This window comes from Artemia sp. Qi Xiang Cuo, chromosome 10 (assembly GCF_049724085.1).
Source record: "Artemia sp. Qi Xiang Cuo chromosome 10, ASM4972408v1, whole genome shotgun sequence".
In the NCBI taxonomy this organism is placed as follows: Eukaryota; Metazoa; Arthropoda; class Branchiopoda; order Anostraca; family Artemiidae; genus Artemia; species Artemia sp. Qi Xiang Cuo.
In genome coordinates this window covers 44,109,951-44,129,356 of record NC_142803.1, presented here as the reverse complement: position 1 = coordinate 44,129,356, position 19,406 = coordinate 44,109,951, and the positions used below count along the sequence as shown (strand labels likewise).

The 19,406-nt window shown below is 35.8% G+C and overlaps 1 protein-coding gene across 1 annotated transcript in view; it reads left to right on the top strand.

Annotated features, from left to right (window-relative positions):
• The window catches only part of LOC148947798 (atrial natriuretic peptide-converting enzyme-like), a 195,628-nt gene that overhangs the window by 111,419 nt on the left and 64,803 nt on the right, over nucleotides 1-19,406 (top strand). The window contains exons 7-8 of the mRNA XM_089096239.1: nucleotides 33-276; nucleotides 13,458-13,595. Coding sequence (XP_088952365.1) covers nucleotides 33-276; nucleotides 13,458-13,595 — 382 coding nt within the window. The remainder of the gene's footprint in view (nucleotides 1-32; nucleotides 277-13,457; nucleotides 13,596-19,406) is intronic.

The window sequence follows — 19,406 nt, the reverse complement described above, 5'->3', positions numbered from 1 at the left end:
TTGCCATCCCTGCTTAGATTTTTTTTTTTCAGAACGAAATTTCAAAAGTATTATGGAAGATTTCCCAAGCACATTAACGAAAAGACCTCATTCTTTGTATCATAGCCGATTCCACAATGCAGGATTTTCAAGCAAAAATGGAAATCACTTTAAAAAAGCATGTGTCCCCATCTCCGCTCCTTTTTGTAAAGGTCTAGGATACAACTTCACTAGTTATCCAAATGTTTTAAGACACAGAAGTCCAAGAGAGATCGAAAAGGTTTTGGAATCAGCCACGTAAGTAAATCTTAATATATCGTCTTCTTTCTTTTATTTCATTCAGTGTATTTATCTTTTATACCATCTTATGTATATAAAATACTCAGAAACCTAGAAATCAATATTTACAATTAAGGTATAGATAGAGTTAAAGTGTGCGATCAAAGACCTATTTCACTTTTTCTTCCTCAAGGTGAGGGAGGATTATCATTTTTAGTTATTGGCTTTTATGAACTATGTACCTTAGAAGGGGAGAGGGAGCATGATCTTCTTGATTGATGGGTCAGTTTATAAGTTGTAGGCAAATAGTTCATGGCAAACAATATTATCGGTTAAATTAAAAAAATTTATCAATAACTACGATCTGATTTGCAAAAAAAATCCGTAAAAAAACATTGAAACAGCGTAACCATAGAAACAGCAGTCAACAAAAGGGGTATCCCCAAAAGTTGTTCCTGATACCTTTTTCCTTAAAAAAGCAATCATATTGCGTTTTGATTCTTGAATTTATTGATAAAAACGAAATTCCTCGGTCGTTTCTGACTAGGAAATGACTTTACTGCAAAATTTACAAAAAGTTGAACTTTCCTCTTTTCTAAGCTACTTAATCGTGCCAAGAAACAGTGTTGGCAAAGAAGGTTTTCATTGGTGGGGAATTGTCTGAATTGCTAATCTCATTAGTTTAAACGATCTTTGGTTTGATGAGAAAAAAAAGGGAAGAAGGTTATTGTTTATAACTAATAAGTTAAACATGTGTGCCTCTTTAACTTTGGAAAAGCCAGCGAGAATTCTCAAGATTTATGAGACATTTACTATCTTGCAATTCCTAATACTACTAGTGCAAGATCTGAAATATAATTTCACAACTAATATACGAGAATAATATATATATTGTAGTGTCGCTAATTTTACAGACCAAAGATAACTATGAGAGAATTATTGCATGAGTGATCTTCTCTTCGTAATTTCCGCATCAAGCAATAAAATATAACCAAATTATTTGTGGTTTCAAAATCAAAATTTTTTCAGATGTTACTATTGTCTTCTTTTTCGGTCTGTCAAACATTAACACTGGTCGAAACTGAAAGTCAACGTTGAACTTGGCATTTCAAGCGAAAAGATTTTCTAGTAAATGCTTGTAAATTTAATTAACTGGTTTAAATTTTCCAGTGGAAAATTTAATCGAGGCAATTCGGTTAGGCTATTTCAAACAGCGAACTGTACGAAAAATCTGGTTCTAACCCGCCTTCTAGTGCTATAATAAGAGTAAGGTTGAGATGGCTAGGACACGTTCTGCGAATGATGGAGGACAAATTGCCAAGGATCATCCTTGTTGGCCAACCGTCAAGGGCCAAAGGAAAAGCTGGTCGTCCCCGAATGGGGTGGGAGGAGGTCGTAAGGAAGGATTTAATGGGAATTGGAACTGCTGGAGAAGGTGTAAAGAGGGATGTTTTGAATAGATTGGGACGGAGCAGGAGCATGCGTAGCTGTGTCCGCCTCAGGGGGCTTGGAGCTGCAGTGAGTTAATAGTTGTAGTAGTAGTTTCGGTTACTGGTATCCAAGTTTTCAGGGGCTCTCGTGTAATTTGGCACCTAGGCCTATAGCTTGTTATTTCAGTTAATTAAATAAAGAAAATAGATCTTTCAAACGAAAGTAACAAGTAACATTAAGACCTAAAACGACCACAGATTTTCCAATATAGTAAGGGGGCTTTTGTCTACTACCCAAATATTAGCCTACAAAAGTCTACAATTTTCAGCGTAATCTGACTTATCCTGAGGATCCTCCTAAGTTAGCTGATAGTATCGGACTAAATGCAATATTTTCCTTCGCATTAGCAATATTTCCACAATAATGTGCGAGCCATTCTCCCCATAGCATCCATATTACATGTTCCGTCCAAAATATAATCTTCCAAGTAAGGGGATGGTAGAGGTTAAACCAAGTTGGGCCCTAAAATGCTCTTTTAAAGAGTTTCACATTCCCTCCTGCCAGAAAAAGGACAACTTAATAGTTTTAAGCCATTGGCTGTCATTTGGCCCTATGCGGGCAAAAAATTATAATTTACGACACACAATGGCAAAAATTGGCACGGTCGCTTTTTTTATTTCAGAAGAGCACTAGAACATAAAATTTACATTTTAATTAGAAGGTATTATCCATAGTTAGTGAAAGCATAGTTATAAGACTAAAAGAATATCATCAGTCAGTTAATGGGGCTGTCAGACTTTGTCTAATTCTCCAAAGCCATATATTATGAAATACAGCCCAATTGTCGCTCGTTTAGAGATTATAAGTCTAGCTCTTCAGTATTAGTCTGCCAATCCTTACCTTAGACCTTAGTTACTCTTCTCCTAAAAGAAGTACCTAGGAAATCCAGCAAAAGCTGTCAGTTATGCTTCTTTTTTGCTGCCGCCCAGACGTCCTCCTATTGAGGTTGGACTGTTGATGCGCTTCCGGTCCCGCTAATAGGTATGATGAAAACTATTTTTTGGCCTTCCTCTTCTCCGGGTTTCCTCTGGCTGCCACTCCAGTTCCATTCAATGAGTTTATCTTGTTATATGTATGCCATCCCTCACACGAATAACATACCCAGGTCCCTTACCAAACCAGCTAATGATGATGGAATATGCCTCACGGCGATGCTATTCAATGGCAGCCATCCTTGTCATGATTATACTACTACTTTTTGACTGGCCGATTAAATTCTTTATACCATTGGTTTAATTTTGGGATTTAATTATACCGGTAACCCTTACAATAGTTCAGCTGTAAGACTATACTTCAAAAAATTTCCCACCTAAAATTTTTGTTGTCTAAAAGATCGTATTGTTCATGCTGGGTTCCGTTCTTTTTTACATGACCTCCCAAGCATTTAAATAAAGTTACTGTTTGTCTAAGAAAAGCGTCTGAAAAGATATAAATGTCATTTTCTCCACGATTTTATCTCCACCATCATGGTTGCCGCCTTAGGGGTAACTTAGTAAAGAACGAACCTTAGCCCATAGCTACTGAAAATTAAAAAATGTATTTTGAAAAAAACTGTCAAGTAGGCAAGAATCGCAATTTGGGCCTGATTCATGACTGGTGGCTATTATTTCGATTGGTCTTAAAGGTAGAAGCCCGTTGGCAAAACAAGCATATGGGAAATTCGAATAATACCCTAAAAACTTACAAAAAAGGTGTCGGATCAAAATAAAACTGCGCCATTGCAACCATCACAGCACAAGCCTCCTTTAGCAAATTTGAAGTCCCCCTCCTTGACTAACAATGAAAATCACTTTTTTTGCATGGGAAGTAGTGACATGTATCCTTCGTTTATTGTTTCTCTTGCTTGGTTTAAGGGCTCAGTTGCAGGGAAATTTCCGTGTATGTATTAAAAATGTAATAAAACAAAATACAATCGTGACTAATTCATTGTAAGAATAATCAAGAACTATGCATTTTCACGTTTCGAGTTATGGTTACAATAAGTGCTAGCCGCGTGATCCTCTTTGCACGTTGTGTTGACAATCCTTTTTGAAATGACTTTTTCTGTATTTTTTTTTCTGTATGAGAGAAACATTGTTTCCTAACCCCTAATTGAACTCTTAATTAGGAACAATGTAAATTGTACAAGTTTAAATTAAGATGTCGACCCGTGAACCCGCTTTTTTTACTTAGCTGTTGTTTGTGACGCCAGGCAAGCTAGGTGTTAATGTTACTGTAAAAGCCCGAAGTCAGGTAAGTCAAATGTTTAAGCGGTAAATTTTAGGTATATGCATCAACAAGGTGATATGAGTCTTTAAGAAGCTAGTAAAAGATTCTATTTCAAGTTCTTTTCAACTAAAACTGAGCAAGCGGGGACCATAGAGCATGAAAATGTGCCGGCATACTCCTCGCCCTTTTTGAAATCTGATCAATATGCTTGAGAGCTGGACTTGCGATCGTCTAAAGTCAAATTACGGTACTTGTGTACTATACGCCACTCAAGTGCTTTATTTAATTAAAACCTGTTTCTTTGATGCTCAATCCTAATGAAACATCACGAAATTTGATGAAAATATATTACTCTAGAAACAATTTGGGTTATATATTTGCACATTAGGGGGGATGGGGTGAAGTATAGTGGGTCTGTGTGCAAAATATATTAGATACAATTATTCTGAATATTATGAAGTTAGAATTGTTTTCTAGCTTCAAACTGTCCAAATACTTTACCAACAAATAATAATGTACGAATGTATAGCCCAAATTATATATTTTCCATCTATTCTGTCACCTGTCTTTGTCTTGTCTCACGCTAAGCTGAAAGAAACTAACGAAGAAACGGGTTTGTTCTCGAGTTTTAAACAGCGTAAACTTGAGTGGTGTATAATACATAAGTACCCAAATTACTACTATAGTATCAGAATTTATGCTAAAAACCAAGGATAATTCAGTTTTTGGGCCTTATTTTGCAAGTGTCCTTGAGACAAGAGAAATAGTCTCAATACGTTTAAGAACAATAGGAAAAAAACAACCTTTTCAACAATGTTGAATTCTTTTGATAGTGTAAACTTAGAAAAAAGTTTTAGACTACATCTTCGTGCTTTTTTTTTATTTATTTTGTTGGTCGAGGGTTAAAACAAAAACTCAGCGGTACTTTTTCATTCTGTGGTATTGGTGAAGCTAAGCTATTTTTATCTGAAGAAACCATTGTCAAACCTACTATAGAAATAAAAAAAAACAAGTTTTTTTAACTGAAAGTAAGGAGCGACATTAAAACTTAAAACGAACAGAAATTATTCCGTATATAAAAGGGTATGTCCCCTCCTCAACTCCTCGCTCTTTACGCTAAAGTTGTTTAAAAAAATAGAGTTGTGAGAAAGAGTCAAACTTTAGCGTAGAGAGCAAGGCGTTGAGGAGGGGACAACCCCTTTCATATACGGAATAAATTCTGTTCGTTTTCAGTTTTAATGCTGCTCCTTACTTTCAGTTAAAAAGAAACTTGTTTTTTTATTTAATTTTTGAACGTTTTTGAATAAATGCAGGTTTTGATCTTGGCTCACAGTACCTGAATAATTAAAACAAAATTTTCATATTAATTTACTTTTATTTGGTTAAATGGCTTTCTCGAAACTTGTTTAATTTTATTTACGAACATTTTTATTAGTAATAAATATACGTAACTTACGAATTAACTTACGTAACGAAATTCTATATTCATATATTTTTAATACGTATATTAGGGGGTTCGCCCCCTAGTCAATACCTTGCTCTTTAAGCGAAAGTTCGAATTTTGTTCCAATTCTGTAAAAATGACCGCTTAATCACAAAGGCCGTTAATTAGAATAAATGGCTCTTATGAAAGTACTAAAATATCTCTGGCTTAAAGAGTGAGGTATTGACTAGGGGGTGAACCCAATCATATATGTAATATTTTCTGTTTGTTTAAAGTTTTGATGTTGCTGCTGTTGCAGTTGAAAAACTTGTTTTTTTATATTTAATTTCTGATCTTTTTTTAAATAATGCTGGGAAGTCCGGCGTCCCCTTCATAGCAATGTCCCTTCCCCCATGAAAACTTCCTTCATGGAGGGAGATCCTCATACATAACCCCCGACCCCAGGCACGTACGCAGGAATTTGTTTCGGGGGGCCAATTTGTTTCGGGGGGGGGGGGCCAAATCCGTCAAACCCATTATGCGTACGTCCCTGTCCGACCCCCCTCTCTACCAGGAAAAATCTCCCGTGAAAACGTCTGTACTGTATACTTCCCAATAACCAATGCTATATGTTAACATTGGGTAAAGTTCATAACTTTCAGCCCTCCTCCCAGAAACTTCGGGGGATTAAGTCATCCTAAAAGACATACTTATAATATTTTCGAACATGCTGAACAAAATGGGTATCTCAAAGTTTTGATCAGGTGACTTTGGGAAAACAATGAGCGTGGGAGGGGGCCTAGTTGCCCTCCATTTTTTTTGGTCACTTAAAAAGGGCACTAGAACTTTTAATTTCCATTCCAATGAGCCCTCCCACGATATTCTAGGACCACTGGGTCGATACAATTACCCCTGGGGAAAAAAATAAAAATAAACACGTACCCATGATGGCAAAAAATGCAAAATTCCACATTTTTGTAGATAGGAGCTTGAAACCTCTACAGTAGGGTTCTCTGATACGCGGAATATGATGGTGTGATTTTCATTAAGGTTCTATAATTTTTAGGGGGTCTTTCCCCCTTTTTTAAAAATCAGCCAAATTTTCTCAGGCGCGTAACTTTTGATGGGTAGGATTAAACTTGATGAAACTTATATTATTTGAAATCAGCATTAAAACCCGATTCTTTTGATGTATCTATTTGTATCAAAATACCGTTTTCTAGAGTTTCGGTTACCATTGAGCCGGGTCCCAATAACCAATACTATAATTATTATGTTTAAGAGGTAATTACTTGGCAAAAAAAAAAAAAAAAAAAAAAAAAAAAAAAAAAAAAACTGTCGTCTTAATCCAGCAATTGGGACAAATGTGCACTTGAACGAGGCTTTTACCTTACCCATCTATCCAACTACCTAGGACCAAACAGTATACCCGAACCGTCAACCAAATAGAAAAGTCCAAATCCATGCAAAGTTGTCATCAATAAATATAAGTCGTTGTAAATTTACCAGCAAAAACAGCTTAAATCTAGTAAAATATTACCAAGTAGAACCTTCCATTTAGGGCTCATCAGAAGAAATACCACCTCCCTTAATGGGTTTCAAGGCTTTACATTCTTTACCCGGCACGGTGGAGCCTCTACCATAAGATCTATATGGTAACCCTATGTCGGGTAAAACTTGTGAAATACATGCATACTAGTCAAGCTAGTCAAAATTACCTACAAAAAGTGCTTCAATGTTTCCATAATAAAATCCCAGAGGTCACTGAAAGAGACAATTCTGGAACAAATAAAGACATGTACAGATGTATCTTTTATTGGTATCTGGAACCAATTACCAATTTAAAGATCCACAAACTTGTTTGAAAACCCCTACAAAGTCAAACTTCTAAAAAAAGAAAAGCGCAAGAGAAATTATAGTAAAATATCATTCAGTATTTCTTTATAATTTTTTGTATATTTACTTAAAAGTTCATGATACATGAAACTAAATTTTTTGAATTGCCAACTAATTTCTTTGGCAGAAAAACCTCTTAAGATCAGTTTTTCGCTCAGCTTTTTACATCTATGTTTAAAATCTGTGTAATTACTTCAAATTTTTGCATACCTAATTAATTGGGAATAATGAGCGAATAAGTAATATCTGAATGTATATTACTTTCAAGAAATGGAAACTTAATTACCTCAAAACTAAAATCATCCGTTTTATTATATAATTTAATCACTAATTTATTATTATTTGAAATATTAATATTTAAATCTAAGAAATGGTCGGAGTGTCCCATCCCATAGCTAGGCTCAAGAATTAACTCTTGTGGATAAATATTTTTTGAAATCTCAATAAACTCTGCACATTTTATTACCAAGAGATCGTCCAGATATCTTTTATTATTTGAAAGGTTATATTTTAAATTGCTTGGGCTGTTTTTATTTATCATATATTCATATTCTAATTGACTTAAAAACAGGTCTGCTATGAATGGACTAGCATTCCCACCCATAGGAATACCTACAGTTTGTTTATATAATTCCCATTAAATCTTATAAATGTATTAAATAGAACCAATTCCAATAAATCGCATACCATATCCAAGCTATAACATCTTGAATTAATAGTACTTCTAAAGAAATTCGTCCATCGGGCTTTTTTATTAAAAGTATCAATTTTCAAAAATCCGATATTAGACAAAAGAAAATATTTATTTATCACAATTTTTAATTTTTCGAATACTAAATTTAGTGACAAATTTGTATACAAAACAGTAAAATCAAATGAATCGACTCTTTTAGCTGAAACATTCGCCAAAGAATCTATCACTTGTAACGAGTTATTAACACTCCTAAAAGTCATATTTATAATATTTTCGACCATGGTGAACAAAATGGCTATCTCAAAATTTTTATTGGGTGACTGTGGGGAAAAATAAGCGTGGAAGGGGGCCTAGTTTCCCTCCATTTTTTTGGTCTCTTAAAAAGGGCACTAGAACTTTTAATTTCCGTTCCGATGAAACCTCCGACGATATTCTAGGACCATTGGGTCGATACGATCACCCCTGGAAAAAAAAAAAAAAAAAAAAAAAAAAAATATAAACGCATCCATGATCTTTCTTCTGGCAAAAAATGGAAAATTCCACTTTTTTGTAGATAGTAGCTTGAAACCTCTACAGTAGGGTTCTCTGATACGCTGAATATGATGGTGTGATTTTCATTAAAATTCTATAATTTTTAGGGGGTCTTTCCCCCTTTTTTTGAAAATCAGCCAAATATTCTCAGGCTCTTAACTTTTGATGAGTAAGATTAAACTTAATAAAACTTATGTATTTGACATCAGAATTAAAATCTGATTATTTTGATGCATCTATTGGTATGTAAATTCCGTTTTTTAGAGTTTCGGTTACCATTGAGCCGGGTCGCTCCTTACTTACAGGTCCGTTACCACGAACTGTTTGATGTTACGTTTCAATAAAAGGCAAGGAGGATTAGAAACTATTAGATTGACAACTTAAATATTTATATTTTCATTGTGCAGCTATATTCATCGTAGTTCAAAGGAACGTCGTTAAACTTAGTTGGTCTCTTGGTTACTCCGTACTTCTTTTTTATTCAGCTTTTATGATGTTTTTTTTTGCACTTCTTTTTATATGCTTTGCGTATTAATCTGTTTTAATCACAGGGATTTTAATCTGTTCATCTATTTTTCTATATATACAATTTATTTTATTTATCCAGAGTTGGAAGAAATGATGTGTAATTAGCAATTGAACTCAACATTCCTAGCCTACAAAATTATATTTACTGTGTAATTAAAAACAATCATACATTTAGAGCGTGGTGATTTACCCACACATAAATAACAAAAAAAGGAAAATCAGTTACACGACCTCCATTCGAATCTTTTCAACAACTGTGGTCTTTGTCTTAAATGTTCAATAAAACTGCAAGCAAGTCTTAAAAAATTACGTCTAACAGCTGCTTACAATAAAAAAAAAATTACGATCTTTTTAAACGTTTAAAGTTTGCTAAACTTTTAGCCGGCTTAATCCCTTTAATCTCGTATGCAAAGCATCGCATAACGATGATATTAGTCAGCTGAAAATTATACTATTAGACATAAAGAAAAGCTTATGTATATTTACTATTCCATTAGTGAGTTTAAGAGTCGTTTAAAACGTGGAACACATTTAAAAACTGAACAAGTTGTTACTTTCTGAGGTCGATCTGGCCATGTTGCTTTTCATATTATTTTTCGTGCTCTGGCTTCTAAAGATTGGTTCTTAAATTATTGATTCCTCCTTCCAAAAGAGCAAAGTTTGAAAACCCCTCGCCCCCCACCAGACTACCTGAAAGTTTTAACTGCATCTCCCAAGCAATTCCCGAGATATTAATGATATACAATTTTTGATACCATAGGTACGCATAGTGTCTTTAAATTTACCTACGTCCCCTCTCCATCTTCAAAAATTGAGGTCCTCTTGACCCTCAATACCTTCTGAAAGTTTCAACTCGATCCACAGAGCCATTTTTGAGATATTGCGGATACCCCATATATTTTTTTTATATCGGCAAATATCGTGTATACGATTTACATCACTACTTAACAATGTATACATTCTAGTTTCAAAGGGGCTTAAAGTGCCGGAAATCTTAGGCAGACTTGAGACATAATACGATAAGTCATTCTCTGCCCCTTCTCCTAAGCTGAAATCCGAGGTTCACGTGCCCCCCTCCCCCCCCCCAAAAAAAAATAATCTTCCTGGGACTTTCTACTTGATCTTACAAGCAGCTCCCAAGATTTTGTTGGTTCGCTATTTTGATAACCTGACGACAGATAATGTCATTTAATCTACAATTGAATTAGCCCCCTCCCAAGTTTCTACGACCCATCTTCCATACAAAGTGATCGTTAAAAAAGGATTTAGCCCTTTTCTGGGACCCTTTTAGGTGAGAACCAATGTTTTTTCTTCTATTTTTACTCCTGCATTGGGGCACCATAAGTTTCGATCCGTTCGAAGAAAAAGTTTTTCAACTTCTTTTTAGGCCTTCTTTATGGGGGGAAGGACTGTGTCCCTAAATATTTTTTTTACACTAATGGCCATCATGATGGTTCATGATGGCCCAAGGATCTACGGTTAAAAGTTCAAACTGAACAGTGACAACACGTTCTTTCGCCCGTTTCTGAGCCCCATACCCCCGTCCTTCCACAACGAAATTTAATTCTCTTGAGCCAGGTAACGATCCCCGAAATTTTGAAGGCAATTGAACTCTTATCATCAAACAAGACCTTCCTTTTGCCTTTAGAAAATCTACGTGTAAACAATTGCCAATTTGTGTTATTTACCATCCTTTCCCCACGGGCTGTGAGAGTCATGTTACCATCGGAGGGAAGATTAATTGGACCTTTTGACTATTAAAAGAAAATCGCCATCTAAAAATTTTGAATGGGCGTTTTGGTGGCTACGGGGTGGGGGGGTAGCAAAAAAGGGGAGGGGAGGGTTGCAGGTTGTCTTCCAGCCGCTTTTGGCTCTTAAAAAAGACACTAGAACTTTCAATTTTCAATCGATTAAACCTCAAGTTTCAACGATCACCCTTTCCATAAAAAATTGCTGGAAAAAAAATAATACTTTGAAGACATTTGGCTCATGACTTCGGCAGCGCTTGAGTGCTGCCTTTGGAACATACTTCATGTAGTCTTCATATAGTTTGGATCAATTGGGGATTAAAAGGCACGTTTTAAGACACCAGATCCGTTTCTTTCTCTAGGACACAGATTCACATTGGAGCATCATTTTGGAGATGTATATACAGTAATGATAGGAAAGAAAATAATACTTTTAGAGGTGTTAATATTCAAGCTCCCACATATAACTTTCGGTGATTATTCTCTAATGCTTGGAAAGTATTATAATTATAAAGTTGGTTAATTAAGTTCTAATTTGCTTGACTTTAAACCAGTATTAAGTTAGATCACGCCTCAAGTAAAGAAACGTCATTATATTTTTTTCCACATCAATATTTTTTAAGAACATGAGTATGGGGTCCACTAGGGAGAGGGGACAGACCAGATGTTTCCCAGCCATTGGAATTGAATAAGACTGTTCTCCTGCTACAAGGCAAAAATATACCATTGAATAACTAATGGAACAATTGTATTGATTGTTCAACAAAAATATTTTCTTAGGAGTGTGTCTGTGGTTACTACGTTTATCGTTTTTCATGAAAAAGAAAGGATCAAACAGTTCGTGGTAACGAACTATAATTACGGGATGACGTGGCTCAATAGTAACCGAAACTCTAAAAAACAGAATATTGGTATCAAAATAATCGGCTTATTATACTGTTTCCAAATATATAAGATTCATCAAGTTTAGTTTTACCCGTCAAAAGCCGTGAGCCTGAGGAACTTTGCCTGATTCTCGAGAAAGGGTAGCCCCCCCCCCAAAAAAAAGTAAAGGGATTTTAATGAAAATCACACCATCAGAATCAGTGTGTCAGAGAGCTCTATTGTAGGGCCTTCAAGTTCCCATCTCCAAAAATGCAATTTTCTTTTGCGAAAAGAAAGATCACGGATGTGTGTTTATTTGTTTCATTTTCGAATTTTTTTTTTCCCTAGGGGTAATCGTATTGAGCCAGTGGTCCTAGAATTTTTGGAGGGGACTCATTCTAGCGAAAATTAAAAGTTCTAGTGCTCTTTTTAAGTGACCAAAAATATTGAAGGGCAGCTGGCCCCCCTGTCACGCCCCTTTTTTTTCTTAAGTCGTTCAATCAAAATTTTGAAATAGCCATATTGTTCAGTATGGTTGAAAGGTAAAATAACTATGCCTTTGGAGATAAAATGACCACCCTCCCCCCTATTCCCTGGGGAAAGATCCTTAAGCCATGAAATTTGCTCATTGTTTACCTATATTGTTTATTACTGGGAAGTATGCATACATTTCTTGGCTGGGGGGAGGGTGAATTTCCTGCTGGGTGATTTTCCGCGGGGACAATTTTACATGGGAATGGAAGTTTTCGGAGGGGGGGGGTGAACTTTTCAGGGGGAATTTTACGCTGGGGGAATTTGCCTGAATTCCTATACCAAATGATTTCTTTTGTCTTACTTTCTCTTTGCCGACTCAATTTTACATGTATGTCAATTTTACGACTCAATTTTATAAAGATGTTCATGGTAATTGCCCGAGGTAAATTTTCACCGGGATTGAATTGTCTAAAGGATCTTTCCGTGGAGGGCAGCCAAATTTCTCGGCATTATTTAGAAAACCGATCAGAAATTAAATAAAATAAATTTAGTTGGAAGTAAGGAGCAACATTAAAACTTAAACGAACAGAAGTTATTACGTATATGAGGGGATTGTCTCCTCCTAGATTCCTTGCTCTTTACGCTAAAGTTTGAGTTTTTGTCCAAATTCTTTAAGAACGGGTCCTGAAACACTAGGGTTGGGTAATTAGAACAATAAGAAGTTTTTTTGAAACTCCTTAAAAAAATTTAGCGTGAAGAGCGAGGCATTTAGGAGGGGACAACCCCCCTCATATACGCAACAATTTCTATTGGTTTAATTTTTAATATTGCTCCTTACTTTCAGTTGAAAAAACTTGTTTTTTTATTCAATATATCTTTAACTCACAAAGCACAATAAATACAAAGACACGAGATAGCCTAAAATGCCCTCAATTCTCATAATATTAATAATACACGAAAATAACTTCATCATTTATTAATAGCGCGAAGGACAACGACAAACTTCACAAAAATACCCTACCCCTCCTTCTCCGTGGAAATATAAAAAAGCATTGTTACTGTCGCAATTAATAATTTTTATTTTTCCGGCAATTTTCCTCAAACATCCCTCGCCCCCCCCCCCCAGAAATAGTTTTCCGTAGTTTTAGTATCTATTGAAAAGTATGTAGAATAACCAATTTTACTTTATATTTAATTGGTACTTTATAACCAATTTTATTTCCATTATTCTTAAACCTTGTTCATTCTTTTTCAACACACAGTAGCTCAAATCCTGATGTGATGAACAACTCGTTATTAGCTATTCTTGTAACATAGTCTTAAGCTGCTTCCCTATTTTCAGCTTACTGGTCAATTCCCGATGTTCTTCACAAGTTCGTGACATGCTATGCTACATGCTACAACCTCCCTGTGACCAGAAGATGAAAAAAGTAAAGCAACTCTGCGAGAAAACCTGCTTAAAAATCACCAAAGAATGCAGGTAATCCATAGTTAATCTCTAATAGGAGACATAGAATGGTACAATTGGATTTGTGGCAAGTCTTGATGACTCGGAGAAGTAATGTAGCAAGTACTTCAAGTTTATACTTAACTATCCAGTACCTCCTTGGGTTTCAAGTACATGAGTTGTACGTATATACGTATAAGTCACGACTTGTACGTATGAAGAGGGCCACTTGAAATAATACTGTGTTGAGTCCGTTTGAGCAGCCCTTATCTAACTTATCCGGCCAAGGTTAACTTCCCAAGGTGTAATCAGTAAAAGATTATAAACCAATGCTTACCCAGCCGCGTATTAGCTTATGGTCAACTAGGCGAATAACAACAATAATCATGTATATTCTAAGGCAAATATAGCCTATTTGTAGATCCCTTATAGTGTGCACTTTTCAAAAATTAATGTCACCTTACGTTCTCTGCCTTTAACTTCACATGTTTTTTCCATTTTTGAAATTAGTAAATTGTTTGTTTACATATGACACCATTTATCTTCACTTATCCTGCATTTTCTGGGGTTAGTAGGTGTAACTAATCCCAAAACTTATCCGGGCCCATTCAAGAAGCAATCCTGCTAACCTCTAACATTATTTATGTCTCGCGGAACGCAAAGGCTAAGCCATGGGCTTGTCGAGTAAGTTATCTTGCTATGCTTAAGCGCCTCTAATGGTTTCAATCGATTATCTGTTCAATCGGTCTTTTATTATTCTAAACTCTGACTTATACGACCGGAATGTTTTCTAAGGAATAAATTGTCGGTTGGGAAGTTTGAGCAACAACTCATGCAGTCTAGGATATTACAGTAAAGTATGAGCGGAGCAGAAATCTATCAGACGAAGCAAAATTTCTTTCCAGAGAGTTGGTTTTCTCTTAATGAACGGTCTACCTTGATTTTATACAAACCCGGAATGGATAAAAATAATTAAGTACAATAAGTAAGATTAGAAGAGAATTTTCTGACTGAAAAAGTATATAAAATGGCGATTCAGAACCTATGAAGGAAGGGGATCTGTTATTTAGAACTGGGACTATCGATATTTTAGGATAACATATATGGCGATATTGTATAAAAAAAAACAACAGACAATCATTTCAATATCAAACAGTTCGTGGTAACGAACTGTAAGTAAGGAGCGACCCGGCTCAATGGTAACCGAAACTTTAAAAAACGGAATTTTGGCACCAATAGATACATCAAAAGAATCAGATTTTAATTCTGATTTCAAAAATATAAATTTCATCAAGTTTAATCTTTCCCATTAAAAGTTACGCGACTGAGAAAATTTGGCCGATTTTCGAAAAAAGGGGGAAACACCCCTTAAAAGTTACAGAACCTTAATGAAATTTACACCATCATGTTCACCGTATCAGAGAACCCTACTGTAGAAGTTTCAAGCACCTATCTTCAAAAATGTGGAATTTTGCATTTTTTGCCAGAAGAAAGATCACGGGTGCGTGTTTATTTGTTTGTTTTTTCTTTTTTTTTTTTCTTTTCCCCAGGGGTAATTGTATTGACCCAGTGGTCCTAGAATATCGTAGGAGGGCTCATTGGAACGGAAATTAAAAGTTCTAGTGCCCTTATGAAGTGACCAAAAAAAACGGAGGGCAACTAGGCCCCCTCCCACGCTAATTTTTTCCCCAAAGTCACCCAATTAAAATTTTGAGATTGCCATTTTGTTCAAAATAGTCGAAAATCTAATAAATATGTATTTTACGATGACTTAATCCCCCACAGTTCCCAGGGAAAGGGCTGCAAGTTATGAACTTTGCCCATTGCTTACATATTGTATTGGTTATTGGGAAGTATACAGACATTTTCAGGGAGAATTTTTTTCTGGTGGGGGGGGGGCTGGAGGAGGGGGTTACTCGGGAGAAGCTTTCCATGGAGGATGTTTCTTTGGGGTAAGGGGCATTTCTATGAAGGGGACGCCGGATTTCCAAGCATTATTTAAAAAACGATCAGAAATTAAATAAAACAAAACAAGTTTTTTAACTGAAAGTAAGGCAACATTAAAACTTAAAATGAACAGAAATTATTACGTATATGAGGGGGGTCGCCCCCATGTCAATACCTCGCTCTTTACGCTAAAGTTTTTTTTTTAGTGCTTTCAAAAGAGCTATCTATTCTAATTAAACGGTCTTTGTGATTCAGGGGTTTGTGAATTAAAATTTTTTTTAACTTTTAACGTAAAGAGCGTGGTATTGACTAAGGGGAGAACCCCATCATATACGTAATAAGATATGCGTAATAAAAAAAACAATTGAAAAAACAAGCGATACGGCTCAATAGTAATCGAAACTTTTAAAAACGGAACTTTGATGTCAATAAATGTATCAAAAGAATGGGCTTATAATGCTGATTCTAAATATATGAATTTTATTAAGTTTAGTATTACTCATCAAAGGCTACGAGCCTGAGAGAATTTTCCTGATTTTTTAAAGAGGGGGAAAACTTCCCCTAAAAGTGAAAGAATTTTAATGAAAATCACACCGTCAGATTCAGCGCACCAGAAAACCCTATAACATAGGTTTCAAGCTCATATCTGCAAAAATCTGCAACTTTGTATTTTTTGCCAGAAGAAAAATATACGAATATAGACGTTTGTTCCCTAATTTAATGTGTAAATGACGACAGATCCAAATTTAGAGACAAACATTTAACTAAAGAAAAGTAAAATTTGTATGCAAATTTTTTTTTCTTATTCAATAACGTTGAGCCAAAATCAAAGCTGCATTAACTTAAAAATGATCAGAAATTAAATAAAAAAAACAAGTTTTTTAAACTGAAAGTAAGGAGCGACATTAAAACTTAAAACGAACAGAAATTATTCCGTATATGAAAGGGGCTGTCCCCTCCTCAACGCCTCGCTCTTTAAGCTAAAGTTTGGCTCTTTCTCACAACTCTACTTTTTTTAAATAATGAAAAACTTTAGCGTAAAGAGCGAGGCGTTGAGGAGGGGACAGCCCCTTTCATGTACGGAATAATTTCTGTTCGTTTTAAGTTTTAATTTCGCTCCTTACTTTCAGTTTAAAAAACTTTTCTTTTTATTTAATTTAGAATCAAAGTCCATCAAAACAAATTGTTCTGCTAAATCTGACTATTCGTATTGATTCATATTTTTCATTAATTTCATCCATTTTGTGATGGAAGACGTCAATTTTGACCCAAATAGGACCAGAATGCTGGAGAGCGCAAATTGTGAGAGAATCAATTGAGTTTTCAGGGTCTAATCCTGGCTCATCAGAGTGCAACTTTCTGCCACAAAACAATGGTTTTGGCCTAGTTGCCAGAAAGACAAGCGCAATAGAAGGCATTGTCCTGAATTAGTTGATAATCAAAGAAGATCTCTTGCAGTTGATATCGAGTCAGAGAGTGATGTAAAAGAACCTATAGCAAAGAAAAGAACCAGCAGAAGAAGATCTAAAGAAGGTGTTAGATTAATTAACTGCTTCCTCATTCAGCTATTCTCCTTCCAAACCTGGTTCCAGATCATTTATTGGCCCATCTTGCCTGAAGTCAATGGCCCTACAACCTGCTTCAGAAATATAAATAAAGATAATTAAATGGCTGAAAGGATTCGACTTCTTCTGGCCGTGATTGAAAACCTGCCAAATTCATACCTTCTTATATTATTTCACCTTTGACAAAAGTTGTAAATTCGTCTTTTAAAAAAATGGAATTTTTCCCATTTCACATGAGTGAGCTCAAGTGATTGTGTATGCAAAGGTGGACCTCGATGCGAGGTGGACCTCCGCTATTTATCAGCCAATATCTCTGCTGTCTGTATTTAAAATCTTTCAAAAGACTCTACTTTCCCGTCTACCTGCCTTTTTAGAAGCAAAGGATTCTTTTCCTGTTTATCATTTAGTCTTCGAGCTAACCGCTCAAAGGAGCACCCCTGTACCACTTTTTTTGAATTTTCTACATTCGGCTCTTGATTCTGGTTTGCTTCCTGCTCATGTAGTTTTTTGATCTCCGAAAAGCTTTTGATTGTATTACCCCCAAATTCTAATTTCTAAATTACCTCACTTGGTATAAGAGAGACTGTCTGCACCTGGCGATCTACGTGAATCCTTTTCCAATCACCGTCTGACGTTGAGTCTGACGTTTAGTTGATTGGATGGGGACCAGCACAGGATGGCTGGTCCCCATCCCCCCATTGCGCTTCCTGGTTAAATGGTCTTGAGATGGAGATTAGGACTGCTGGTTTGGACTTTAAGAAGTCTAGTGCCGTATCCTTTACCTTTTCTTTTTTTTTCCTACTGATGCTGGCATAAACCGAAAACCGACAGCTTTATCTTCTATATGTCACCCCTGATCTTTCCATGCCAAAAATTCTGATTTTTACATACCTATTTTTCTAATTTTATTTTTCCGCGGCAGTTTGATTCCTCAATCGCCATCAATGGACGAGGACGTTTTAGTTGCTTCTGCTTATGACTGAACCCTCGGCCTTGCTGCCAAAAGTTAGCCTAAGATCCGTGTCGTGTTGGTCAATTTCTTTGAGATGGTAATTCTTTGGTTCGATGCTAACCCCCTGAAATGTTAACAAGTCAAGATCTCTGATTTTCTCACGGAGTTCAATGACTTGCCCTCAAATGTCGGAAATACATCTTTCAAGAGGCTCACTTTGTAGACTCCAAGATATTCTGCCCGGATCCCTGGTATTTTCCGTGATGAGAATATCTCTTTAACGCATTGTACGAGACCAACCAAAGTTAAATAATCCTGGAATTTACTATTCTCAAAAAAAAATTCAGAAAATATTCTTGGAATGGTCTTGTGTCTCGTTTTGCTCTACTATATGAATGTCAATATTTTCTTCCTTTCTGAAACCACTCTCTAAGATTTATGATAAAGATTTTATCCTTGAAACAAGTCTTTCTGCTACTAAGTTCTTCCTAGATTCGAAGTCGCTTTGTATTCTCTCACGTGTGTCTTTCATTCTCTTCCAAGTTTACTGTGGTTGTCCTGCCTGACTCAGAACAAGTCCGTATCTTGTATCTGATGAATCTTCATACCATCTTCGTCAAGCAACATTCATATCCCATTCAACCCGTCAGTTATATCGGACTTCGGTCCCTGACTACAAGTCTCTGGCTGGCTTGAATACTCCGCCTGAGCCCACTAAAGAGTGTCACTTGTTTGGTGCCTACAAAAATATGTTGTCTTCTAAGTTGTTTTCTTATTTTTTTTCTTTTCATAGTATTTTTCTTATGATAATTTTTCTGTCATGCCCCGGAGATCTAGTAGGATTTTTGGCAATAATTCTTGGTGACTGAGCAGTTATGTAGCAAGGACTTCAAGTTTGTACTTAAGTATCTAGTACCTCCTTTAATGTCTCTTTTAATGTTTCTAGGCCATATTCGAAATTATGTTGGTGATATTTATTGGTGCGTCACTCTAGCTAGGTTCTCGGCGGAGAGTGAGTGGTGGACGACACTCGTCAATCTCTTTTATTTTCTGTGTTTTTCATTCAGTTGTGTATCTCTCTCTCTCGCCCTCTCACCTACATTCCCGGCCACTGAGCCTTGATGGGGAATATAATGGTAAATTTTTCCCTTTTGCTTGAGTTCTTGCATAAATGAACTCTGAATGCAAAAGAAGATTAAAGGAAAATTCGCGTGTTATTTTGGGGGATACCAGTTAAGTAGATGGCCACTTCTAAAGGAAATATGTTAGAATATTTGTTTTTTTATTTTCTTAGATTTAAATTTGACTAATCAACAATTTCTACTTAGCTTTTTCTTTACTACTGTTTTTTTTCTATCACTTGGTACAAGCTGATTGCTG